The 25,271-nt window shown below is 51.5% G+C and overlaps 12 protein-coding genes; 3 read left to right on the forward strand and 9 right to left on the reverse strand.

Annotated features, from left to right (window-relative positions):
• Positions 1-686: 686 nt before the first annotated feature.
• Positions 687-1,898, reverse strand: RCC_05078 (uncharacterized protein; the record flags this gene model as incomplete). XM_023770354.1 has 2 exons in its annotated part: positions 687-1,476; positions 1,600-1,898. The coding sequence occupies 2 exons, from the start codon at positions 1,896-1,898 to the stop codon at positions 687-689; spliced, it is 1,089 nt and encodes a 362-aa protein (XP_023626122.1).
• A 442-nt stretch (positions 1,899-2,340) lies between these two features.
• Positions 2,341-3,650, reverse strand: RCC_05079 (probable replication factor protein; the record flags this gene model as incomplete). XM_023770355.1 has 3 exons in its annotated part: positions 2,341-2,536; positions 2,589-3,488; positions 3,544-3,650. 3 exons carry the CDS (start codon positions 3,648-3,650, stop codon positions 2,341-2,343), a joined length of 1,203 nt encoding a protein of 400 aa, XP_023626123.1.
• A 592-nt stretch (positions 3,651-4,242) lies between these two features.
• On the reverse strand, positions 4,243-5,472 carry RCC_05080 (uncharacterized protein; the record flags this gene model as incomplete). The annotated part of the gene is made up of 1 exon (XM_023770356.1): positions 4,243-5,472. One exon carries the CDS (start codon positions 5,470-5,472, stop codon positions 4,243-4,245), a length of 1,230 nt encoding a protein of 409 aa, XP_023626124.1.
• Positions 5,473-5,774: 302 nt separating this feature from the next.
• On the reverse strand, positions 5,775-6,952 carry RCC_05081 (uncharacterized protein; the record flags this gene model as incomplete). XM_023770357.1 has 2 exons in its annotated part: positions 5,775-6,434; positions 6,491-6,952. The coding sequence occupies 2 exons, from the start codon at positions 6,950-6,952 to the stop codon at positions 5,775-5,777; spliced, it is 1,122 nt and encodes a 373-aa protein (XP_023626125.1).
• Positions 6,953-6,981: 29 nt separating this feature from the next.
• Positions 6,982-8,277, reverse strand: RCC_05082 (related to dienelactone hydrolase; the record flags this gene model as incomplete). XM_023770358.1 has 6 exons in its annotated part: positions 6,982-7,046; positions 7,113-7,393; positions 7,449-7,615; positions 7,671-7,722; positions 7,771-8,150; positions 8,212-8,277. The coding sequence occupies 6 exons, from the start codon at positions 8,275-8,277 to the stop codon at positions 6,982-6,984; spliced, it is 1,011 nt and encodes a 336-aa protein (XP_023626126.1).
• A 352-nt stretch (positions 8,278-8,629) lies between these two features.
• On the forward strand, positions 8,630-9,037 carry RCC_05083 (uncharacterized protein; the record flags this gene model as incomplete). XM_023770359.1 has 4 exons in its annotated part: positions 8,630-8,648; positions 8,698-8,769; positions 8,826-8,932; positions 8,984-9,037. The coding sequence occupies 4 exons, from the start codon at positions 8,630-8,632 to the stop codon at positions 9,035-9,037; spliced, it is 252 nt and encodes an 83-aa protein (XP_023626127.1).
• A 1,130-nt stretch (positions 9,038-10,167) lies between these two features.
• RCC_05084 (related to Lactaldehyde reductase) lies at positions 10,168-11,466 on the reverse strand (the record flags this gene model as incomplete). XM_023770360.1 has 3 exons in its annotated part: positions 10,168-10,717; positions 10,785-11,367; positions 11,430-11,466. The coding sequence occupies 3 exons, from the start codon at positions 11,464-11,466 to the stop codon at positions 10,168-10,170; spliced, it is 1,170 nt and encodes a 389-aa protein (XP_023626128.1).
• Positions 11,467-12,052: 586 nt separating this feature from the next.
• On the reverse strand, positions 12,053-13,436 carry RCC_05085 (related to cellobiose dehydrogenase; the record flags this gene model as incomplete). XM_023770361.1 has 3 exons in its annotated part: positions 12,053-12,901; positions 12,960-13,336; positions 13,394-13,436. 3 exons carry the CDS (start codon positions 13,434-13,436, stop codon positions 12,053-12,055), a joined length of 1,269 nt encoding a protein of 422 aa, XP_023626129.1.
• Positions 13,437-15,728: 2,292 nt separating this feature from the next.
• On the reverse strand, positions 15,729-17,461 carry RCC_05086 (related to cytochrome P450; the record flags this gene model as incomplete). XM_023770362.1 has 4 exons in its annotated part: positions 15,729-15,812; positions 15,872-16,221; positions 16,272-16,620; positions 16,688-17,461. The coding sequence occupies 4 exons, from the start codon at positions 17,459-17,461 to the stop codon at positions 15,729-15,731; spliced, it is 1,557 nt and encodes a 518-aa protein (XP_023626130.1).
• A 976-nt stretch (positions 17,462-18,437) lies between these two features.
• Positions 18,438-19,403, reverse strand: RCC_05087 (uncharacterized protein; the record flags this gene model as incomplete). The annotated part of the gene is made up of 1 exon (XM_023770363.1): positions 18,438-19,403. One exon carries the CDS (start codon positions 19,401-19,403, stop codon positions 18,438-18,440), a length of 966 nt encoding a protein of 321 aa, XP_023626131.1.
• Positions 19,404-20,539: 1,136 nt separating this feature from the next.
• Positions 20,540-21,631, forward strand: RCC_05088 (uncharacterized protein; the record flags this gene model as incomplete). The annotated part of the gene is made up of 1 exon (XM_023770364.1): positions 20,540-21,631. The coding sequence occupies one exon, from the start codon at positions 20,540-20,542 to the stop codon at positions 21,629-21,631; it is 1,092 nt and encodes a 363-aa protein (XP_023626132.1).
• Positions 21,632-22,587: 956 nt separating this feature from the next.
• Positions 22,588-23,124, forward strand: RCC_05089 (uncharacterized protein; the record flags this gene model as incomplete). XM_023770365.1 has 3 exons in its annotated part: positions 22,588-22,594; positions 22,651-22,794; positions 22,850-23,124. The coding sequence occupies 3 exons, from the start codon at positions 22,588-22,590 to the stop codon at positions 23,122-23,124; spliced, it is 426 nt and encodes a 141-aa protein (XP_023626133.1).
• Between the last annotated feature and the right edge of the window lie 2,147 nt (positions 23,125-25,271).

The following is a 25,271-nucleotide window of genomic DNA, read 5'->3' on the forward strand; positions in this document are numbered from 1 at the left end:
ACGAGCAGCTCACGAGCAGCTCACAAACTCACGCACTCACTCACGCACTCACTTACGCACTCACTCACGCACTCACTCACGCGCTTACGCTCACGGACTCGCACTCACGCTCACGCACTCACTCACGCTCACGCGCTCACGAGCAGCTCACTCACTCACGAGCAGCTCACGCATTCACGAGCACGAGCAGCTCACGGGCTTACGAGCAGCTCACGCATTCACGAGCACGAGCAGCTCACGGGCTTACGAGCAGCTCACGCACTCACGAACAGCTCACGGATCCACGAGCGTTCACGGGCTCACGAGCAGCTCACGAGCGGCTCCCGGGCGGCTCACGAGCGGCTCCCGGGCGGCTCACGAGCGACTCCCGGGCAGCTCCCGGGCGGCTCACGAGCGACTCCCGGGCAGCTGACGGGCGGCTGACGGGCGGCTCACGAGCAGCTCACGAGCGGCTCCCGGGCGGCTCAGGAGCAGCTCAGGAGCAGCTCGCGCACTCAGCTCACGCACTTCACGAGCACTCACGCACTTCACGAGCACTCACGCATGCACCCACCCATGCAAATCTTCACTACCAGCGTACGGATTTCGCTCCCTACCCATGAAAGAAGTAAGTACTCCTGCAGAAAAGAACGCCTCGCTTGACATCCATTCATCCATGCCTCCAACCAATTCAAAGATAGACTTCATCACAAACCCCCAATCCTCCCTCTCACCCTCTCAACTAACCTCCTTCTCAAATCCCTCCTCCTTCTCCCATCATCATCACCATCTCCAGCATCGCCCTTATCCTCCCCATCTCCCCTCCTACTCCTCCTCCACTCCTCGCGAAACAATTCCCCCAGTTGTAAATCCGCAAGCACAATCTGTCCGGAATTAAAGGCATCGAAAATCCTCGCGTCCGATCGCTCCAACAACTCAATTCTATCTTGCTCTTCCTCCTCGCTCTCGACAGCAGCAGCCTCCGTCCCGCTAGAGTTTGAATTCAAATTCAACCTCTCCATCTCCACCCCTTCCTCCCTAACTCTCTCCTCACTCCCCCTCACCCCCCTCTCCTCATCCTCGACCCCCTGCACCCTCCTCGTCCTCCTCCCTCCACCTCTCTCCCCACCAGCAACAGAAGAAGAAGAAGAAGAAGAAGAAGCACCCTCCCCCAAAACCCTCTCCCGAACCCTCTTCACGGCACAACAAAGCACCTGCAACCCCACAACCAGCAAATCCAATCCCACAAGCCCCATGCACCCCCCAGGATCTTCCTGTCCAATAAAATCCAACACCAACCCGCCATGTAAATATCCCCGCCTATCCACCCCACTTCCCACTCCCCTCCAAACATGAAACAGAACACTCAAGCATCCCACCAAACACACAATCCCCAAAACTCTCGTCCCGGAAGGCGGGGCGGGGAAAAGTGGGTTTTTGGGCGTGAGATAGATGAATTGGATCGCGGAGCGAAGGAGTAGAAGGGGGGTGGAACAACTATTATTTTTCTTGAAATTAGTATACATATTCAAATCCAACATATTCTCAACATCCTCCTCCTCATCATCCACTACATAGTATGATCAAGGGAAAAGATGGGAAAAAAAAGATCAAACCTACTCGAAATAATACCCAACCCCCACCTCAGCAAAAACCAAAACATCCAACCCTTTCAATAAATCTTCGAGTAAATGCACTCGGCGTTGATTGAAATTCTCGAGATTTCGTTTCCTGCGAGCGGTGATTTGTGAAGGAGTCAGATTTCTTGTCGTAGTAGCGCCTGGTTGTTGTTGTTCTCGTTGATCTTGTTCATGTTGGGGCTGATTATGGTGGGTGGAAACATCATCGGCGTAGTTGGGTGCGGAAGGCGCGGAAGTGGAAGGCGCGGAAGAGGAGGGGAAAGCGGATTCATCGTTCATGATTGTGGTATTTGTTGGGAAGAGGGGAGTTGGAGGCGCATTTTTGAGGAGGGAATTCCAGTCGTATTTTTCCGGTCGGGGTGGGAGACGAGTGGATGATGTTGGTGGTGATGTTGATGTTTGATGTGGGACGGACATTCACATGAAGATGATGATGATGATGCGCGGAGGTCGGGCCGAAGCGGACGGGGCCGTGGCTAGTCATCTTGGTGGGATGGATTGGAAGGAAGGTACGTCTTGGCGTGTTGAAGACGATTGATGTAACATTTCGAGAACAAGACTGGCAGATTGAGTAATCTTCTTCATTCAATATACAGCAACCATCAGTCCTGCGTAATTCGATACCCTTGTTCAAATCACCCCTCTCCCATCAATCCCCGAACGCCATCGCTCACAATAACACCACCCTATCAATGCATCTGATCCCTCATCGTGTTCTTCCTCATCTATCCGCACCCAGCATCCCCGAGATTTGCAAACACAAGTCCAGAACAGTCAAATGCTCATCACWCCCATCCACCAACCTCTTATCCGTCTCGGAAAAGGCACCCATGATGCGATTCTTGGCGCCGTTCCCAATCGCCTCGTTCCAGAGGACAATCTTATCATACAGCTGGGTGACGATTTGGGTGGCGGACCTAGTCTTGATGTTAGTGCAAGTTCCGCTGTGTTCGATTGTTCAAGACATACCATCCTTCCGCGACGAGATCCTCCACCGCCTGGGAGATGGGGGTGAAGGGAGCGGTGGTGTTCTTTGACTTGGGCTGTAGAGATCCCACCAGACGATCAATAGTGGCATCCGGAATGACACCCGCAATCTCCGAAATGGTGGCCACGGAAATGGGAGTCGTCTGCACATCGACATCCATGGCATCCTCATTCCCCACCTCCTTCTTCTTCTTCTTCGACGTCTTCCCCGTCGTACTCCCCACCAAGCGACTAGCACTCTGCAAGAAAGTGATGGCTTTCCGCAAATCACCTTCACTGCACCTCAACAACGTCTCCACCACCCCGTCCTCCAATTGGACCCCTTCCAAGCGTGCGATATCCTCAATCCTCCTCCCCGCATTCCCCTCATCCAAACTCTTGAAGCGGAATTTACTACACCGGCTCGCTAGAGGATCGATAATCCTCGTGACATAATTGCAAATCAAACAGAAGCGGGTGATTTTCGAGTACGTCTCCATTGTTCTCCTCAACGCACTCTGCGCATCCTGCGTCATGCTATCCGCTTCATCGAGGATGATGATCTTGTAGGGAGGACAGGAGTATTTCTTCTTGTACTCCACTCCCGCGGGTCCAGCAGGAGGGTTGGAAAGCTGCATTCGCGCGAAATTCTTCACTTTTTCCCTCACAATGCTGATACCCCGCTCATCCGACGCGTTGAGCTCCAATACCCGCGTTTTAATCAATTCCGGGCCGTAGAGTTGTTTGGCGAGAGCGAGCACCGTCGATGTCTTTCCCGTTCCGGGCGGGCCGTAGAAGAGCATGTGCGGGAGGTTGGCGGATTGCAGGGTGCGACGGAGGACGGTGACGGTGTGATCTTGCGCCGTGATATCGTYGAGGGACTTGGGGCGGTATTTCTCCACCCTATCAAACAGATTAGAGGATGAGAAGACATTGGTGGGATATTGATGGTACATACCATGGCTGTTGTCGATTGGATTCGACCGGTGTGGATTTCGATGAGGAAGCAGCGGCGGCTTTGGCGTCGGCAGCGGCCTTGCGGGCGCGAATGTCGAAGAAGGACATGGTGGGATGGAGGTGATTGTCGAGATGGAAAGCGGAAAGTGGAAAGTTGGGGCGCGAGCTCGACGCGACGCGAGTGACGCGTTGGGTGGAGACATGACTTGTAACATTGATGGATTTCGATCAAATTTTCAACCGACAGGTCAATCGCCGAGTCAATTGCATGACAAGACATCAATTTACTCATGAAAACCTTCAAGCTCATACATGAGCCCGCCCAATTCGATAAACTCACCCTACGACTCCCAAACCCAACTAGTTCTGCATTCAAAGCTGACAACAAAAGCCTCCAAGATGGTGACTCGTTCAAGCCAAGCTAGATTTGCATGGAGTCAAGCTGTCCGAGGAGGCATTCCATTCACGAAGAGCGAGCGAGGAAAGATTATCGTTGCTGAATGTCCATGGGACCGCATCGAGTCAAGGGGATTTAATACTGTTGTTACAACTGAGTAAAATTGTCATTCCCAACCCCACCGTGTCATTGAATCGTGATAAAAGTACATGCCTTGGCTGAAGATATCATTTCTTCTTCCCATCAATTCCATCCTCAATTCCATCCTCAATTCCATCCTCAAGTCCCAGACCTCGAACATGTTCAATTCTCCTGATCAGACAACTCAATCTTATCCCAAGTTGTGATCAACGATCCAGAACTAGATTGCATACCGCCGTCCTCACGGAAAGGTTCCGTAGGTCGTGCAGCGCTCCCCATCATCCAGGAAATGAAAGCAGGAGGAGCCCAGCTACCGATGAAATCATACGTAGCGCTACCTCGACCAACATGCAGCACCCGAGGTGGGTTTGAAGCCCGCAGAGTATCAAACAMACAGTCATGAAGCTTCCGTATCGGCGTCGGCTTGAATCTCGGAGCAGCACCTTCACGCTTTTGTTTCGCAGTCAGGGATGGGATGTCTACACTCCCGACTTTGACGTGAGTGAATGAGATACCGTCCTCTTTGAGCTCTGCAGCGAGAGAGGTGCTGAATCCTCGCAATGCGCCGTATACCGTGCTTTCGATGGCATGGTGAGGGAGTCGTAAAACGGGAGCCACTGATGGAGTCAATAGAAGAACATTGGCGTGATGTTTTGTGACGGCAGGGAGGAGGAGCTGTGTGGTAGCAATGCAATTCAACACTTTGGCATTGAGCACATGACTCCACTCCTCCGAGCTGATCTCCGCGATCTCTACCGGGGCTGATTGTGTGTCGGGAACCAGTACCAGACCCTTCAAGATCAATTTATGAGGTCGAGCTCCATCAAAGACAAAGTGAWCCCTGCTGAGGAGATTGTGCAGCTTCGCCAGTTGGGTTTCCGCCGTATATGGATCGACCAAATCCAAGGAGAGAGGGATCAGATCCGCACGGGAATGTGATCGAACGTAGTGCTCATCCTGCAAGGTATGGCAGACCACATACACGATATGTCCCCGCCGCTCCAGATCCAAACATACGGAACTCGTCATGGGATTCGCTACTGCGCCTGCCACAATCACCACATCCGTTCTTGCCCCACTGACCGTCCTATGTGCCCGCCGCTTCCGTCTTGAATTCCTTCGGTTCGCGTAGTGGATATATAGGCCCACGGAACCCGTGACCAAGAAGGCGGCGCCCGCGGCTGTGATTGCCTTGTTTTTGAGAACCCATCGTTCGATCGTTTGCGCGGTGGTAGGCGGTGGTGGCGGCGGACGGGCATGAACCAGTGGCGGGAGGGTGTGGAAGCGATCGCGGAGAGAATCTGCTACAACGTCAAAGTGTCTCTCGACGCCCTCGGCAATCTCGTTGAACTGGGCTCGCGCATAGTTGATTATGGCTTGTGCGTCGGTCATAATTGTGTGTTGTTACTCAAGAGAAGCTGGATTGAACAAGATACGAGACGTTGGGTGAGGTGCAAAGTGGGGTTTCACGTGGCATCTTAGTCAGCCGTGGACATGTGAATGTTTTTCAACTCGCTTCCTTTTCTACTCGATAGCTAAGCCCATCGATGCAATTTTCCCTTGCCTCGCTCGCCCCATACAGATACACTTGTACCATCCAAAATGGGTGTTGTGGGCAGCATCCTTGCCTTTCCCCGGGAAGCTAGCTACAGCCAGATTGCCCTGCAATGACCACTCAGTGTGCTTGTTGGCCATCAAGATCTGCGACGCTTCTTGTATTGGCTAGGCTCGGTGGTCTTGCTCGATTCATGCCGGAAATATTTCGCCAAACCCCGATAATTGCAATAACAGCACGTGACTAGCGCCTGACTCCCCGCAGACAAAGTGTCGGTGTCTGAACGGAGTGTATGGAATGTCTTCCTGCAGGTCGATTTCGGACACACCATCTGCTCCGTCTCTGATCTCGCAGCCTGTAGTGCCGCCGTCACCGCCGCCGCTSCCCTCTCTCGCTCGTCCTTGGCGATTGCAGTCCCGAGCTCCGCATTTACAACCATAATCTGGAGAAAAGGGCTCACYTTTCCCTTGTAGAGACCCGCGCAGCGCGCGGCCCACCTCAAGATTGATGGTTGCATCTTGTTTGTGGGGCCCGGCGCGCTGGCCATCAGTGTCGCGGCCTCCACCATCTGCTGAACATCGGCATGGTACAGACATATCTTCGCCTCATCCATGGCAAGCTTTTCGAGACCGGCAATGGAGAAGTAATTTCCGATGATGCACATCTTGACGTGGAATCCCAGGTCTGAACAGTCCACGGCGGGTGATGTCTTGTAGCCGCCGGTGTAGATGTAGGAAACCAGAGCATCTACTTCTTCCTCCGAGTAGACGGACAGATCGATCCTTGATTCGATGCTTTCCTAAAGGCAGACGATCAGCGAATTGAAGGACACTCTGCAGCGATGAGGAGACTTACTTTGAAGGGACCGAAGCAAGATTTCTCGAGCACGGAAGAGATTGCGGTCAAGACGATCTTGTGGACTTTCCACTCGCGCGCATTGCATGTGATCACAAATTCCGAGTACTTGCCGTCACGGAGTCTCTTGACACCAGCGCATAACTCGAGGGCCTGGTTGTCCATGGTGGAAGATGGTGTGTGGTGGGGGTTTTGAGGTCGAGGTTTGACACGAAGTGGTTGTTGGTGAAATGGGTCTGGGGTGGTTGATGTTGAGGTGGAGATGTGGCAACAAGTCCGGTGCTGGAAGAAGTTCGGTCTAGGTCCGACTAGCGTGGTGTGAGTGAATTGAAGTATCAGTGACGTGGCTTGTGTCAGAAATGAGGATTTCATGAGGCAGCTCGTGACATTCTTGTGGCCGAGTCCAGTTATCCTCTGCGATGATTGACGAAATCGGAACATGAAAACATCCTTTTCCATCATCCATCTCGCGAGTAGACTACTCCACTGCCCTACTGTGAAAGCCAAAAGTCAAAGTACTCAACCAACCCCTTCAAAGACTGCTCCTTGACCCAACCTAAACACATCAAAGATCAGCTTCACATCCCAACCTCTCACTCTCTCTCTCTCTCAAAACACTCACGCTCATAAGGCACATTCAGATTCGCCCTCAAAGCAAACCCATGCGCCACTCCATGAAACAACTGTAAATTATACTCCTTCCTCCCCTCAATCAAAAGATCAATCGCCTGATTCCGACTCTCCGTCCCAAAAGTATGATCAATTTCCGCGCAGCTCAGAAATAACGGGGCCTGCAAATTTCGGAAATGATGTTCTTTTAAAAAGGCTGGATGGGCGAAGCCGCCGACTTGACATGTTCCGTCGGCGAGGRAGTTGCAGACGTAGGGGGCGCCGAAGCAGTATCTAAGAAATAAGTTAGAGGAGAAGTTCGTAAAGGTTGGTGGTTTATGTTGCTTACCCTACGCAGGCATACTTGGTCTCGGGTTTACCATACAACTCTTTGACTTTTGCCGTCCATTCCGGCACCTTTTGATCTGCAAACTCGGCATACTTGGTTTTCCAGGCCTCGAAATCGAAGCCGGGTTTACTTGCACTAGGGCCGTCTCTATGAAGGAAGATAGGGTCCTATATTATAAAGGTCAGCAGATCAAACTCCCTTGATACAACATATCTATCTTACATTTTGAAAGTAATCGAGTCCAAGAACCAAATATCCAGCATGTAAAAAACCCCTCCAAAAATTAGCATGCAATCAAATCAATCATGGGCGAAGGATATACTTATCAGCAAATTCATCCATCACAAGCTGCGCATTCGTAAACATGCCATAAACATCCGCATAATAAAACAGCACATTCCCATTAGCTTTCCCCTCTTCAGGCTGCACAACATAAGTATCAACATCAGCAATGACTTCAAACGTTCCCCTCGGCTCCCCACTATGCAAATGCCCTTTCAAACAACAGGCACCACTAGGCAAAGCCAGCCAAGGGACGTGAACGTTTCGCATGCCGTTGGGGTGATCGGTGGTTTGGACGAGGCCATGGTCGGTTGTGATGTCTTGGTCTACTACCATGGTGATTATTGAGAGGGGTATGGTTTGCGCCAGGAAGGGCGATCTGTGGAGCTCTTCCGTAGCTATATGCCGGGGTTCTATAGGCTGACTCGTGGACTGCATTAGCTGCTGCGCTTTTCGGTGGTAGCTCCGGGTAAGCTTGTACTGGGTATACGTCACTCGGGGTGATGATAGTATTATTGGATGTTGGCGGAGTAGTTGCATATACCATTGTGTGCAATGGTTGATGATGTTCTTCGTCTAATGTTCAGCACAACGGGCGGCCTGACTTTCAAGACAGACGATGCTTCACTCGTGGATTCATTGGGCGCGCTAGTCCTGGAATATAGTTTTCCGACGGGAAAACCAAGCATAACTCCTATAAGTTATTTTGTCAGATAGAGATGGCAGATCGAGACTATGCTGTCGACATGGCCATATAAGCCAGCCTTGTTGCAAGATTGAGGAAATTCAAATCCACTTACAATCATTCTCCTCTTTTCGCATCGACCCAGAGAAAAAGCTTTACGAGAACATTGATCAAGCGCAACTACAAAGCGATGCTGATTTGTTCTTGCTCACATATGGCACAGCGTTGCATCCGTATGCCTGCAGAACTCCTTTCTTTCGCCATTTGCTCATGTCGGAGTAGAGACATCAAAGTCAATGCGAAAGGCCGAACAATTAGCACCGCTTCGTAACACAGCATGCCCGATCGGACTAGGTATGCAACTGATTAGTCGTACTTTAGCATACGATGAGCTAAACCATTGTCAGTAGGCAAACAACGACTCATGCTCGGACATAGAAACCCTAAGATCGTAGGGATAATCCACAATCACGACAAACATCTTAATCACCTCTTCAGCAGGATGCTGTCTCCAGCAGTACGGTGTGAAGAATCCAGAAATGGAGGATCTGTTATTGATTGATGCCAGGTCATTTTCCGGGCGGGGCTTTTGGACATCGCTCCCTCCACCAGGCCTCGATAAAGTCTTCTTCCTTTCCACAGAGGGAGAGTCGGATGAAGCAGCATTCAGACCGGCCAAGTTGTACACGCCGAAAAATTCGAAATCGTGGGCCTTGCGCAAAAACAAAGACCCGGCTTCCAGCAGGCATGGCGTAGTATCTGGTGCGATTACTGCTGCTCTATACCATGCATGTAAGCTGTGCCGGGTAGGTATGGTCCAGGTCCAGTTATATCCAGGAATATCGGCTCATCTTCCCACACGCTGATAGCTCGCACGATTGGCAGGCCGAGCTGGACTACTGTCTCGATTTTTTTTATTTTTTTGACAAGCAATCTTGTGGTCTTTTGTGTCCACGCTAGGAGCTAAGCCGTTATATAAGACGAGTTCCTTAGATTCGCATGTTGAATGAAGCTCGATTGTGAATACAAACTCTTCGAATGCTTTCAGGAATCAATATCAATGTTGGTGTTCAGGGGAGAAGATAAAAGGGAGGTCTCATATTAAAACCTTGCAAAACATCACCTAGTTAGCAAGATCTAGTCCGTTCATCGTAATCCTAGGTTTCCTACCCGCCCTCATTCTACATATTATTATATTCCCAAAGACATCAACCTTCCCATCATTAACATCCACCTATAAACCCCCGTGTGGCATTAATGAGCACGAGGGGAGGTACCTTACATACTCATCTATCCATCCCTCGAACCGACCCATAAGATCGTTATCTCAATCCTCAGGTCCTCATTCACAAAATTCTTCTTCTTCGCATAGTACGAGATGATAGGTACATAGGTACACGACAAAGAGGAGAGAGAGAGAGAGAGAGAGAGAGAGAGAGAGAGAGAGAGAGAGAGAGAGAAGTACAGCAGAAACGAATATTCCTCCCCAGCGTCAACGAGAGATACGTAGACAACTAGGTAGTTGCTAGCAGAGCTTCTTCGTGGTTTATGAAACGGAGAGAGAGAGAGAGAGAATCCCCCTCTTCACAATGCGTACTGAATGAACTACTCTCGTCCGGATATAAGCCATCTGATTGCTAAGTATCCTCCTCATGGAATTGTATTTCTGAGATGCGTGATACTGTTCAACAGCAGCTCTGCTAGGATACTATTCCTATTACCTCTCTCTCTCTCTCTCTCTCCTTCCCTCACTCAATACAGCTTTTCAACCAGCTGCTTCACCGCATCATACAGCGGCCCACTCTCCTGCCTCGTAGCCGTCGAGACGATAAAATGCACCTTATCCCTCCCAACACCCTTCTCCGTCAACGTGGTCTTCAGACCGAGATCCTGCACCAGCTGCAAAATGGCATCCCCAACAGCAACACCATCCTTTCTATCATCTCCCGACCTAGGGATACCGATGAACGGCGCCGCCCTCGCCAGTTGCCCGGCATCGTCCGCAGAGCTCTCGGCTTTGAGCTTCACGACGTGCCCGAGAGTCAGACATGAGGTGATGCCGTGAGGGATTTGGAAGGGGGAACCCAAGGCGTATCCAAGGGTGTGGGAAAGACCGAGGCCGCCTTGGAAATTCAAMGCCAGGAAGCCCAGCGATGCAAAGGCCGCGAGTTGCAGCTTTGTGATGACCTGCTCGTCTTTGGGGTCCTGCTTGTACTTTTTCAAATACGTGAATAAATCTCCGGCGGCGATAAGACACATTTGTCTTGCCGGCATCTCTGTCGAAGTGGGGTGGTAGAGGAGTCTGTGTGGGGCCCGTCAGGTCAAATATCAACACCATCAATCGACAAGATATCATGATCAAAACTCACTCCATGGCATGATCCATTGCTCGCATCCCCGTGCTCATCCACAGCCACGGGGGAGTCTCGAGCGCAAACTTGCTGTCATAAATAATGACATGCGGCGCGACCTCGGGATGTCCAATGCCCGTCTTCATGCCATCTGCATTGGTATATCCCGCCCCAAACGTGCACTCGGCAGCACTCAAAGTGGTGGGAATGGTGATGTGATACAAGAACTTGCCTGGCTGCTTCTCATTCAAGCGATAGCTGATGGCTTTGGCCGAATCAATCGGACTTCCCCCACCAATGCTGATGATGGTATCGATGGATTCATCCCGCATGACCAGCTCCGTCGCCTCATCCAGTTGCGCCACAGGCGCATGTTGGCCAATCTTGCTAAAGGTGCCTGCATGTCGGGATCCCAACAGTTCTTGCACCTGCTTGATCAATGACGTCTTGTTCGCCAGCGAGGAGCCCGTCAGGATAAAGGCCTTGGAAGTCTCGTTTGGGAGACATTTCAGGAGATGTTCCTTCACGCTCCCCGATCCATAATGCAGACGCTGCAAATGCGTGGGTTTCCACAGACCCTTGAGCGGGTTCTGGCTCGATGCTACTTTCGATGAGGATGATTTGTACCGTTTTTGAAAGCTGGATGGAAAGGCGACGACTGACCTTCCGAAACTGCCTGGGAATCGAAGACGCCTGCCATTGTGAAGGGTGGATGTGGTGGGGAGATTGCGTGAGACTGAGGGAGCCATGCCCGCCTTGTGAAGCAGACGTGAGCCCCGCGAGGAGGAGTAACAGTGACGCAATTCCAGCAACTTCGGAGTTACCGGAGTCATCAAGGTTGGAGATGGGAGCATCGTGCAGGTCCTGGCATATGGCATTGCGGAGGACTCGCCGGTGGTAATGACCTACTGGACCTCCATAGACAGTGAGATTGGTAAGAGGATGTGCGGCAACCAGTCGTAGACATCAGACCAATGATGGAAGACCGGCCTTTGAGAGCAGTTGGTGGTCCAAAGATGCGGAGTGTGGAGACGGAAGATGCGGGAGGAGAGGAACGAAGCGCCAATTCGGATTCGCCTGCCCTCTCGCCCGAACACATGCTTGGGTTATCGTCTGATCGCGCATGAAAAGGTTGAAAATGTCCAGAAGCCTTGTCCGATTCAACTCAAAACTTTGATGAATTCATTGAACTACTCGACGACCAAAATGGGGTATCCTCAACATTTGTACATGCAATCATCATCACCATCACCATCCAAGACCAAGACCAAAGCTACTTTATGCCTTCATCGATGATGAAGCGGGATGCCCGACTCAACACTCCCCTCCCTATCACTGACGTTCTTCTTCTCATGCAGTGAATCGCCGTTTCTGTTCTTGGCCCTCTTGGTCTCTCCARACACAATCGACGCAATATAAGCAACGCCAAACACACCTCCAACAACACCATAGACGATGAGCCAGTGCTGTTTGGCRTTGTTCGCCAGTCGCAAGCCGAGGCCACCATTGATGATTCCCAGAATGATGGCAACACGGCCGACTCCCAAATGCGCAAAGGAGAAGATGCCTCGCTTGCCCGTCTTCTGGAATGATCGGTGGTGGAGGAGACCTAGGACGGGTTGGAAGACGAGGAGGGCGAAGATGATGATGCCGATGATGGGATGGTGGGTGGTGATCAAGTTCCTGCAGGTTGCAATGTAGACTCCCAACCCAAAGGCGGCCGTGTAGATCAACCAGCCAATGATCTGGATGGCAGCATGCACCCAAGGAAGTGCGGGAAAGTTTGCGACTCGGATGATGATACCACCGATGGGGAAAATCAGGGTGAAGGCCACGGCAGCCATGACTCCGTGAGCCATGAGGATCATCGGGAAGTTCTTCGGAATCTTGCGTCCGCCGCCCGAAGACGATGAGACGACGGTTGTGGGAGCAGTGGCGGTACCCGTACCGGAGCCCCCGTTGGCAGCGGTGCTGACAAAAGGGTTGATGCTGCTGCCTCCTTTGGCGGTGGACATGTCCCAATTGAATGCACTGTACAGGTCGTGCTGCACAATCGACTCCTCGACGTCGCCGGAATTGAGGGCGGGGCCGGTTTTCGCGGCGTAGATCCAGCTTACACTCGATTGGGTAAAATCCTAGGRGAAAGGTCAGTCGATTGAAGGACTCCTGTGAAACAATGTCATTGGGACTCACCATGCTTCCTCCCGTCCACGAGTTACAGCTGGTGCACTTGACATTGGCGACCATCTTGCCATCCTTGATACCAGAGCCTTCCAGCAACGTGACCTGTGCTTGTGTGTCGTGCAACGGCATGACCTCCCCTTTGCCCAATCGGGGGGACAGGGTGACATTCTGTCCATCGGCCGAGGAGTAAATGATGAACATGTTGGAGCCCGACATGCCCTTGCCCTGGCCCAAGGCGACCCATGAGTATGTTGACGGCGCAGAAATCTGGAAGTAAATGTCGCCGCTTCCGGAGCTGGCCGTGGCATCGGGAACGTTCAACGAGTAACAAAGGTTGGAATCAGAACTCGGGCAAACTTGAGATACCGCGGCGATGGCGGAGGAGCCTGGAGGGTTGTTCAGCATGGGGTGACGAACAGCATCCCATCAACGACATGACATACTCAAGCTCGCAGTCAATAGAGCGACGGCGAGGGAAGACTTCATCTTTGCGTGCGTACCAAAAAGCCGACGCGGTGGTGTGTAAGAGGGACAATTTCAAGAAAACCACGAATGGTCGCTCGCTGTCTAGTTAAATACAATCTCAGCAAGGTCTGGCGTCTTGGACGATGGAAGTTGCAGGTGCAATGTCGGGCAAGGGCAAGGGACGAGGAGCTAGGGTGCGCGGCCTGCGCCTCCTATAAACACGACGACGACGATCGCCTTTCTCTCACACACATCCGTCTGTGGCCACTTGCGGCAGACGCCATGCGGATGCACCCATCATGAACCGCGGGGTTACTTCGATTTCTTTGACATGGGGGGTGACTGGGGTGATCAATGCGCCGACAGCAGCAGGTGAGCATCTCGGCTCGGATGGACATGGCTGATTGRTCGATGCATGGGGACAAAGGAACTCCCACCGCGTCCCGGAACATAATGATGATGATGATGATGGTGGCATGCAGGAAGATTGGTGAGCGAGTTGTTGGACCGGGCGAGTCCTTGGTGCAATCATTAGGTGTGCAATCATGGGGAGATGATCTTGGGAGGTGTTCCTAACAATTGATCAACCTCAAGCGCGATGGATTCGTCGGCAGACTAATGCCGGCACGATGRTTGGCTCGCTAAGCTCACTGGGCTGAACCGGCGGGTCTGGGCCGTTGCTGGGAGTGCGGAGCATTTCATCGGACGGATTGAAAGCGATCCGGGGAAAGGCAAAAAAACTGGATCGTGGGACTTGCTTGTTCTCACATCACATGGCATATCAATCATCAATCATCACATGTCTTGAGACGTGTCACTCATCATCCATTTACTGTGGTGGAGAGGGGACATAGCAGACGGTGGACGGGAGGGTTCTGACATACAGTTCATCACTAAATGGCGGAGACTACCCGACATGCCAATTCCAGCCCGGCAGCCCATGGCGCAACCTTGTCCTCGTCGGACAGTGGCCATGTCTAGCGCGTCACAAGAATACTCACACAGTAGGTACATTCCTCACCTTCGGTGCCCGTCTCCCACATTCCCACTGGAGATTGTCTGCATCTCGGGCCTATTGTCCTTCTTCCTTCCTTCATACAACAATCCCGCTGCATTCATTTCTTATTTCTGTCCACCGAATATCATTCAATCAATGCATTCGTCATCAACGGATCATGTGGCGTGCACGGATGGAGTTTCATCTCATGGCGTCGTTGCGTGGCTCATCAAGTTCCACCTCGAAATACGACGACAATAGTCATGGAGTGGCGCATGTGTTCGGCCGCTCGTCCTAGGGCCAGCAAGCCAGCATGGGGAGTTTGCTCGGTTGGGTTGCTGATGACAAGGACTCCCTACCTTAACCCTGTCTCATCCACGCGAGACACGTGCGACTGCGGCTGCGGCTGGGTAGCTCTCGTCATCCATCTTTGAGAGGGCTGATGAGATCTCAATGCTGGGTTCGTAAAGCCGTGATGCATCTCCGGACTGTGTGTGGTACGTACAGCCTCCTCACGTTTACTCGTCGTGACTCGTCCTCGACATGGGCGAGTTGATGAACTCGAAGGCTTCCAATCCAACCTTCAAATTCGACAAGCGAGAATGGACCGACCCAGAAGTGATTTTTAATCATTGAGGTGATTTCAATCATCGAGAGGAAGGTGTAGCCGTAATTTTGTCCATTGGCATACACTTGCCAAGAGTGAGTACGCACATGGACGCATACCGCCAAGTTCCAATGCCAATCATGGTGCCCTTTGAACTTTCGTATCTTTTACGATAATAGCACCTGTGGAGTCGAGACTACTGGTGATAGACTCTACTGCATGGCAAGGTCTAGGATCTGGCGCTACGAGAACTGCAGTTCTGCTACGGAGAAATAGTCATACGGCAGCTTGCGACGATCAAGTGTGTACACTTTTGTAGCGCGTTCCAACTCCTCACCTACCAAGGCGGCATCCATATCCCCTGATCTCATGGTTTTGAAGAACTGGAAACTGGCTTGGCAGTGATCCGAGTCGAAAGTCCTTGCCGGTCCGCCCAAGTCAAACTTTCTACACAGTCAAGCTGCAGTCGAATCGATTCAAATCACCGGCAAGGTCTTCTGATACCGACCTTTGTATGGAGTGCAACTCTGTCACATCCCAGCTGGTTTGGGAAAGTAACTCTAAGGGCAAAAAGACGCCCTACCTCGAGCAAAACATTGATCACAAGGAGAGTGAGCATCGCCGATTTGATGCAAAAACATCCCTGATATTCTATCCGGCGCTATCCAGGCCAGGCAGCTCCATCCGAAAAGCCTACTTCTCTCCTCTTCTATTCATCGCCTGCCTTACTCCCGAACACGACTCTGACGCCCTTGGTCGTCTTGGTCGCTCTTGGGACGAACACATCCCTCGCCTAGATGTCGGTTAGCCATGTCCGAGGCCATACGATAGTTACGTCCACGCATAGCTCACCATCTCAACATCTTTTCGATCCGTATGGTACAATCGGGCCTGCAAAGCCAATGGACTGCGAAAGAATGTCGCCATTGCAACAAAGAGCTCGAGATATRCCAGTTGCATTCCGACGCAACTTCTCATGCCCTTCCCAAACGAGACATTGTATCGTGACAAGGCCTTGCCGTCTGGAGCGCGAGGATCTCCAAGCCACCGCTCAGGTATGAATGAAAAGGAGTCCGGGAAGATGGCCTCGTCATGGGAGACGTCGTAGTTTGACATTCCCACCAGGCTTCCGGCCGGGATCCTCCACTCCCCGTACATCAAGTCACCGCCATCATACGCTCTACTTCTCACCTCGGCAACCCCTATCATCACATGTCAGCGAAAGCGTCCCAACTCCAGGTCAGACACGAACCATAAGCGAGCCGAATAGCTTCTTCAATACAAGCCGACAAATACGGCAACGTAGAGAGAGCATACCAATCAGGCATCTCAGCGGGATTGGGAATGGCAGCGACAAGTTCTTCTACCAACCGATCTCGCACAGCAGGCTGATCAAAAATGTGATAGCAAGCCAGCATCAACGTCCGAGCCACCGTCTCTCCGCCCGCACCCACCGCCGCAGACGCCTCTTGAGTCAGTCTATCCACCGTGGCCTCTTGCTTGGGCAAGTTCTGCTGAAGCATAGATCCAATCAACGTATGATTATCAACCTTGCCATTCGCATGCGCAGCTTGCACTTCCATCGTCGCTCGCTCCATAATCTAGTGAAAATGTCAGCCCATGACGAGTACTCCTACTCCTTCCAGGATGAAAGAAAAGGTAACATACTTTCCGAGAGTCCAAAATCGGCTTAATCGAAGGCATAACACTCGCCACCACAATCTCCGGCAGAGAAAACACCAAAGTAGGCAAAATCCCAAAATGTAAAAAAACCTTGGAAGTCTCCAACATCCTCTCCGTCGCGCGATTATTCGGCGACGTAAACTCAGGACTCTCAATCGTTTTCGGATCCACCCCAAACGTCGTCGTCATAACAATATCCGTTGCCAAACATTCCCACATATGGCCCAGATTCAAAATCTTGCCCCTCCGGGAATGAACATATTCTTTCTGCAACCTTGCCAAAAGTCTATGACACATTTTCTGCACTTTGGGTCCCACATCMGCAATTCTGCGTTTCGCGAAGAAAGGATTCAAAGCATTTCTCCGCGAGCGATATAGAGCTACATCATTCGTTCCAATAACAGAATCATCAGCGCGGAATCTTTTGGCCCAATTCGCCAATTTTCGGACGGGACGGGAGGGAGCGTAGAGGGTTTCGTAAAAGGAGGAGTCTTTGATGTGGAGTTCATTGGGGTTGATGCGGATTATGGGACCGTATTGTTCGTGCCATTTTCGGTGGGCGAAGGGCAGTTGGCCGCCTTCTCCGTGGAAGATGTCGTGGTAGATTTCGGGCCAGTAGGTTGCTGCGGCGAGTTTGGGACCCGGGAATTGGGAGAGGGGGTGGAAGTAGAGGCGTTGGATTGTGAGGGTTATTTGGTAGAGGAGGAGGGATGTTAGGATGCCTACTATGGCTGCTGATAGTAGTTCTAGGTTCGCCATGTCTTTGCTTGGGTTGTTGTGGTATATCTGCTTGGAGCAGGAAATTCAGTATGCGCTGAGCTTAGAGGGAGCTGGATATATCTATCTACACCTCAGCTCTACACGTGGCGAAGGATGGATCGTGGGTCACACGGTAATCCTCCATGCAGCATGAGCTCCACGAGAGGTAGGGATGCTAATATATTTGACGAACTCATTCCAGACGATGAGAGGAGTACTCCCAGGCAGGAAAATTTATGCTCGACTACATTGCAGCCGCAGCTCTTCATTTTTAGGTACTTCATATTGCTAGCATACCTGATTAGTAGAATCGAAGTACCGCAAAGTCTTGAGGAGAGAGCAATTTGACTAATGATGCTGACACAGGTCTTGCGTGTGTTTGGTAGCACTGCATGCATATGCGGGTTGAGAAGCTCCCCAACGACAATTCGCTAAGCGATCCTGCTCCACTCWATCTTGTGCTCCACTCTACTTTGAGGGGCGGTTGGACAGAGATTGTCTTCTTGACCTGTAGTCTGTCTTGAACAGAAGAACGGTGTTGAGGAAATCCGCATCTTGGGGAATGGCCACGATGGTAATCCTGACCGCGAGCCTGATTCATGGGCTGGTAGATGGAGATGCTGCCTCGGTGGTGATAGCGCTCGCTAGTCGCCCGCCTCTGCTGCGGTTGAATGGAGGGTGTGCAAATCGCTAGGTTCGATATCGACTTCCGTTCCGAGAGTACCTACTGCTGGTATCGTAATCGCGCGGTTCGTATCTATCCTCCCAGCAGCAACTCGGCATTGCCATGATAGAGATTCTCAATTTCTTGACCACTACACATCTCTCTGACTCCCTCATCCATCCGACCCAGCAAAGCTTCCACACCATTCGCTCTCGTAAAGGGAAAGTCGCTCCCGTACATCAGTCTGGAATGATCAACCCCAACACCCTGCAGCAAACATTTGATTTGACTTRGGAACGCGGCGAGTTTAGATCATCGCGCCCGAGCCGGTCGCTTGGGAGCAACAATAAACCGCAGGTCATCCCACTGCGAGTTGGTGACCGTTCTCTTCAAATGCAAATGCTCCACCAACTGCTGAGTATCCTTCAACCTCACTAGCATCTCGTTCGCATCCTCGTAGAATACTCCATAACGCCCGAGATCGTGCCCATCCCTTCCGGCTGCAGCATTAATTGCTGCGACGAGTCTTTCCAGTGTTGCCGTCTCGTGGGTACTTCTCCATCCGTCCCCAACATCACCAGCCTCTACCCGCATGATAGTGTCGTCCGCAATGTTAGGCATTCTGTCAATCTCTACCACGATGTCCATGGCACCAAATGTCTTCTTCTTAATTCTCCGACCTTTCACGACTGGTGGGGCTGCTGGGAGTCTTCCGCCAACCCAGCTACATCTGAGTGAGCGAATRCCATCAGGGCYAGGGTCGCGGAAAGCGTGATGTGCGCGCATCATCTGCATGGCCTTTTCAATGACCTGCAACAAGATTTCGATGCGGTAGGTGGTCGYAAGGTGGCCATTWAAGCCGTTGAAAGTCTGGATTCGATCGCGCAATGGTGGATATGCAAATGCCCAGTCGAGCACTGGTTCGTAGTACCACCGGTTTTCCTTGCTAACCGGCACGCAATAGTATGGCGTGTTGCCAGCTACGCCGGCTTCGAACTCTAGGCGCTCCGCTTCGGCTGACTTGTCATTGTTCAAATCTCCAGAAGGTTCCGGCCATGTCCAGCGCTCCGCCGGCTGGAGCAGGGCCATGTAGAGCTTCGTCTTGAAATCGTGCCATTCGTTGCAGCTGACCCAAAACGCCCGCATGAATTCCTTCCCAGTCGTCATGTTATTCTTGACATTGGCTTGGGCTCTGCACCACTCCATAGTGGGTGGCGGCTGATAACCGCCGAGCACTTTTTTATCGTCGGCTGTCGCGTTTCTTGCTTGGGTGCCCATTCTGACGATCGAGGATGGCGGAAGTTGGCGTTGGCTGTCGAGATTTTAGCATCCATTCCTGCGAGTGAGATCCATGTCACTTCACCTTGTACTTCTCAGATTCGCTCCGCTAGGAAGGCCAGTGTTTGGTCGAATATGATTGTGCAGGAGTGGGCGTGCTTCTGCCTTCGCGGTGGTGGCGATGGGGGAGGTGGTATTTTCCGGGATGATGTTGGTGGTGGTGATGGTGGTGGTGATGGTGGTGGTGATGGTGGTGGTGAGAAGGCATTGAGAAAAGAGAGGAAGTGGGGCGGCGTTCTCGAGGAGCGACGTCGAGAGTACCCTCTTGGTTGCTGGGCTCACCAATCCGGCCACATGCTGAGTTCAACAAAGAAAAAGAAGTGTACGCTCCGTCCTTGTACGCKTGCCCATTCTACGTGCGCGTCGCGTGGCAAATGCGCAGTCAAGGGCATCACACTCGTGATATCGTCTCTTGTCCCAGATTGCATGATCCCCTTACGAGTTGCAGCCGCTCCACGAACGTCCCATTCCAAACATCGCGCATAAACATCAATTTCCAACAGCACGCGCCAAAATCACCCGCGAACTTCGATCACGCGGCCGGCGTATGAAAACAACAGCAACAACAACAAGAACAACGTCAACTTGCCCAACCGCCACCCACATCGCCAGGGCAGAGGCTCACCTCGCACCAACTTCATCGGACACGCGGCTGCTCACCACACACGGCGCTTCCGACGCATGCACCATCCCTGAAAAAAGCATACGAGGGCTATTCCWTATGGGAACATCATTTCCTCTCGCCCAAGTCTTTCGCAAACAGACATCATCGCCAGCCTGAGCTTCTTCGCCAGTCCGGTCAGCAGCGAGCTCGAGTCTAGGACATTTGGAAAAAGACACCAGCGCCGGTTCCATCTCTCCCCAGCAGCTGAGACGGTGGTCAGTCTAGATCTCGTCGTCTTTCGAACGCCTGCGGCGCAATTCTGTGGGTTGTTTGCTCCTCTACCCAACCGCGGTGTGGTCCACTAACAGCTCTCTAGATTTGCCCAGCCGATTCTCGTCGAGCTGTCGTGCTCGCATACTACCATTCAAGGCGGTTGAACATTCGAACACAGCCCGTCATCCCAAGGGTCGCGATGGATGGGACATCGGACTCCAGAAAGTTCTCGTCGGATGGCCCGTTTCCACTGTACCCACAACAAGTCCAATTCAACAAGTTTACCCGTCGTCAACGCTCTCTTTTGGCGAAGAATGCCCCTAAGAGTCGACCCCACGACTTGCCAGACCGCATCCAGAAATTCCACTTCACGGATCTKCCTTTGAAACTTCAAATTGTCCTCATCATGATCCCAGAAGACGACTTCTGCAAGAGCCGTCCAGATCTCATGCCACCGGTATGTAACTTCAATTTCGAGGACGACCAGGCAGGCCCGTACTATTACAGATGGCAAGGGATATATTCCAAGAAACTCCAGCAGGCTTGTCCGCAATATTTTCTACCCACTGGTCCAATCATAGGATGGTGGGACGTGGGTCTCGTCTGGGGTGACACTCAATCATTGAGCATCATGCAAGGCTTTGCTGATACCTCATTCCCTCGCGCTCTTGAGGACCTAAGTGGCAAAATTCTCCCCATAGGTCACCCCCGTCAACGACCAGCCATCCATTTCAATCTCGCGATAGAAAACGTGCCTCGGATCACATTCTCGTCGCTGGTGAACTTTGCGTTCCTCTTCGCAACACATGGACTGATTGCCCACACGACCGTTGTTATGGAATGGTCGTACGAGGCAGAGATAAACGAGTTCGGTGAAGACAGTCATCTGGAGCTCCACCTCAGGCTCCCTGAACTATTCGATACTCTGTCGATGATTGGTCGCAAGTGGTATGCGAACCGCAATGCCCGCATAGAGCAAGACAGACGCGCAGAAGCAACCTCAAGGAGCTCAGGACCAGCGCCATGGGATTTGGCTCCGACTACTGCCGCCAGAATGAAAGCTCCTAATTTGGGAGGTGGCAATCGCCTGAAGTTCGCTCGGTTCGTATGGTCAGAGTTGTTAGCGTGTGGTGAAAAAGATACCATTCAAGGGAAATTCATCCTCAATGGACTGGGGCAACTCTCGCCTCATATCTTTGACTTCCTGCATTCATCCGCAGACAGAGCTCTCAAGAGCGAGACGAAATGGACAAGCCCAGCGGATTCTGACATTGATATGTCTGATCAATAGATATAGCCAAAGAGAAGTATCGCGCAGGATGTTGGGAAAGACACAGTGGTAGGGTAAGATAGCTATTGTAAACAGACGTTCGGAAGTTCATAAAATCAAAGCCGGAGCGCCAAGCCAGTCCACGCCGCTGTAGTACAATATAACTACTTGAAGCCTAATTCCAACTTCACGTCTTGCTAGTCGTGTATAGCAGAGCATTGCAGAACTGCCTTCGCTCGAGTCGCTCATCACGGYCACGAGAACGGAATTGTAGTCTCCATTGACGAGAGAACTACAGATGGGGCTGCATAGCCGTGACACCATCATCTCCTTCGTATAACGCATGTACGAGGCTTCGAAATAACATGATCGAATAAGCCAAACAACCTTCAACCGCAGTCGGATAGAGTGTGATTATATCCATCGCATTTCTGACTATGGCTCGCGGGCAATAGCAAGGATGCGAGAGGGGAGCATTTATGCCCTACGACGTTTTCTATCCATCAGGCCTGTGCACCTGTTTAACAGGTAGGGATTAAGCTGCGGCCACGTTCATCTAATCAAGAAGCTCTTCTATATTCCTTTTYTCTACGTCGATCTACTAAGACAAGCGTCCTGTTTGTTGAATCCATCTCAACTCGTCTCTATTTAGCCACGTCGGCAATGGCGGAGTTCTACGTGAGCTACTGTAGCGGCTGTAATAACCGTTACGGCATTTTTTATCGCTGGTACACAATGCGACCTCTCGCTAGCGATTGTATAGCGAGACAAGCGATGCTCAAGATCCACCTTCACGCTTACATCTGAGTCGCCGACCTGTTTGAAATGTTGCCAAGACTACAGTCGGCTGCTCTGTCATCCAGTCCACATGCGCATTACTCATCAAAACCCTCACTCTTGCAACAACATCACTACGACAGTGACCCAAACACCCGCACCAATCAACACGGACCGCTAGACGAGCAACATCCAGCATCATGTCAAGTGAGTTGCTTCTGACGAGCGAATGCCATCGTCGCGTCACTAACGACAATTCTCAGTTAGAAGCAATTTCCAGGTGTTCGTTGCACTTCCCGACCCTATTATCTTGACTCGCGTTGAGTTGCAAGAGTACGACGACGGTGTGCAGCCACTCAAGCTATTCGTCGGCACGATTTCGAGAGAGGCCCCCGGTTACGGACGAGGTATGACAATCGAGGTGGGGTTATTCTTCGCTGGGATATAACTGACGGCGTCAAGTCTGCGAGTACGGCCAAGTTATGGCAGATGTCTTCCTCGTGAAGTACAAAGGCATGCCTATCCAGTGGATTGAAAGCACCTCYAACAAAGACTCCATCCAGGACACGATGCACTTTCAGAYATATCTCTCTGCCAACCTCGCCACCATTTGCCTGTTGTACTACCACGCCGGTGCCCGCAACGCCTACGACATCATCACGCTCAGCGAACCACGCATGGCGAAGATGCTCTACAAGACGCTCGAGGAGATGCGTAACGAGGCTCGGCCTGAGTAATGTCCGTCGCTACACTTTCAACGTCAAACCATGAACATCAACATACATGGAGGAGAGGGTGGATGTCCATGAGAAGTGATGGAGTGCTCGGAGCAGGCCGCAAATGGGTTGATATTGCGGCTCGCGATGTAGCAACAATCATATGAACTTAYAGAAGCTACTGTCGCTCACTTCCTCCACGGTGTTTCAACATCCAAATCCATACTTCGTTTTCGTAAGACTGCCAGACTGCCCAACGCCCATAGCCCAKACTTGATCACCGTCGCAAATCCCCGCCCATCGCACGCCTTCGCCGTAGCCTTGCGAATGCAGCATCCTGGGTGCAATGTGATTGATACGATAGATGGTTTAGTGTGATTGACGTTGGAGCTCGAATTGGTTAATAGTGGTGTAGTGGCCACATGACCAAACGAGCCACGCGCTTAAGCGGTGTGTTGGTTCAAGTCACAGAGTGGTATCGGAGAATGGAAAGGGTCAGGCGATGTCCACGTAGCAGAATCCAGTGAAGGGCATCAAGTCATGAATAGACGCTGGTGACACAGCTTGGGATTGCTATGGAGGCGTTGGAGATCGAAGGCTGGTCGAGACAAGACGAAATCATACGTGCGAGCTTCGTATAGTTGTTATCGGAAAGGGGGAAGTCGTACGCCATTATGCGAGTCTCCTCAACGTGCATTGAACGCCATGACAATGGCATAGAGATCGCCGGCCAAGCAACATCGTCCTCGCTCTCCAACACCAGCATAGCAATCATCCAACTCAACCTTCAATCACAAGCCAGCCATCCACCACAGTCAGCATCCAACACAGCCAGCATCCATCACAGCCAGCATCCATCACAGCCAGCATCCATCACAGCCAGCATCCATCAAAAACCCAGTATCCATCACAGCATTCATCAAAACCCAGTATCCATCACAGCCAGCATCCATCAAAAACCCAGTATCCATCACAGCATTCATCAAAAACCCAGTATCCACCACAGCCAGCATCCATCAAAAACCCAGTATCCATCACAGCCAGCATCCATCAAAAACCCAGTATCCATCACAGCCAGCAAAGGGTAAAACAGCGAGATGGGTACTGTGTGATGACTCTGTATCTGCTACCTCAAGCCGAATCCAATTGAACAATTCAAACATACCTTACATTGAATCATCTCTTGAGACGATTTTCTGTAATGGTGCGTACGCTGTACGGCTTGTAAGGAGGTTGTTGTTTGAATTGCTGAAGGTGCGTACGCTGTACGGCTTGGAAGGAGGTTGTTGTTTGAATTGCTGAAGGTGCGTAAGCTGTACGGCTTGGAAGGAGGTTGTTGTTTGAGTTGCTGAAGGTGCGTAAGCTGTACGGCTTGTGAGGAGGTTGTTGTTTGAATTGCTGAAGGTGCGTAAGCTGTACGGCTTGTGAGGAGGTTTTCGTTTGAATTGCTGAAGGTGCGTAAGCTGTACGGCTTGTGAGGGTGTTGCTGTTTGAATTGCTGAAGGTGCGTAAGCTGTACGGCTTGTGAGGAGGTTGTTGTTTGAATTGCTGAAGGTGCGTAAGCTGTACGGCGTAGAAGAGGTCGCGTTTGGGTGGATGAAGATGCGTATAGTGTACGGCTTGGAAGGAGGTTGTTTTTTGAGTCGATGACCATGCGTACGATGCACGACTTTGGAATGACATTGGCTGCTGGAGATGCGAGCAGTGCACGGCTTGGATATGTGTCGGACTTGAATTGGCGAAGATGCGTAGAGTGTACGACTTGGATGGAGATTGGCTGCTGGAGATGCGAGCAGTGCACGGCTTGGATGTGTGNGGATGTGTGTCGGACTTGAATTGGCGAAGATGCGTAGAGTGTACGACTTGGATGGAGATTGGCTGCTGGAGATGCGAGCAGTGCACGGCTTGGATATGGGCCGGGCTCGAATTGGCGAAGATGAGTACAATGTACGACTTGGAGGGAGATGTACTGCTGAAGATGTGTACGCTGTACGACTCTGCATGATAATTAATTGCTGAAGGTGCGTGCAGTACACGGCTTAAAGAAAGAGACGGATTGCTGAAGATGCGTACGCTGTACGACTATGCATGAGGATTGATTGCTGAAGATGCGCGCATTACACGGCTCGAAGAAGGAGATGGATTGCTGAAGATGCGTGCATTACACG

Source organism: Ramularia collo-cygni (genome assembly GCF_900074925.1).
Source record: "Ramularia collo-cygni strain URUG2 genome assembly, contig: RCC_scaffold07, whole genome shotgun sequence".
NCBI classification, from domain to species: Eukaryota; Fungi; Ascomycota; class Dothideomycetes; order Mycosphaerellales; family Mycosphaerellaceae; genus Ramularia; species Ramularia collo-cygni.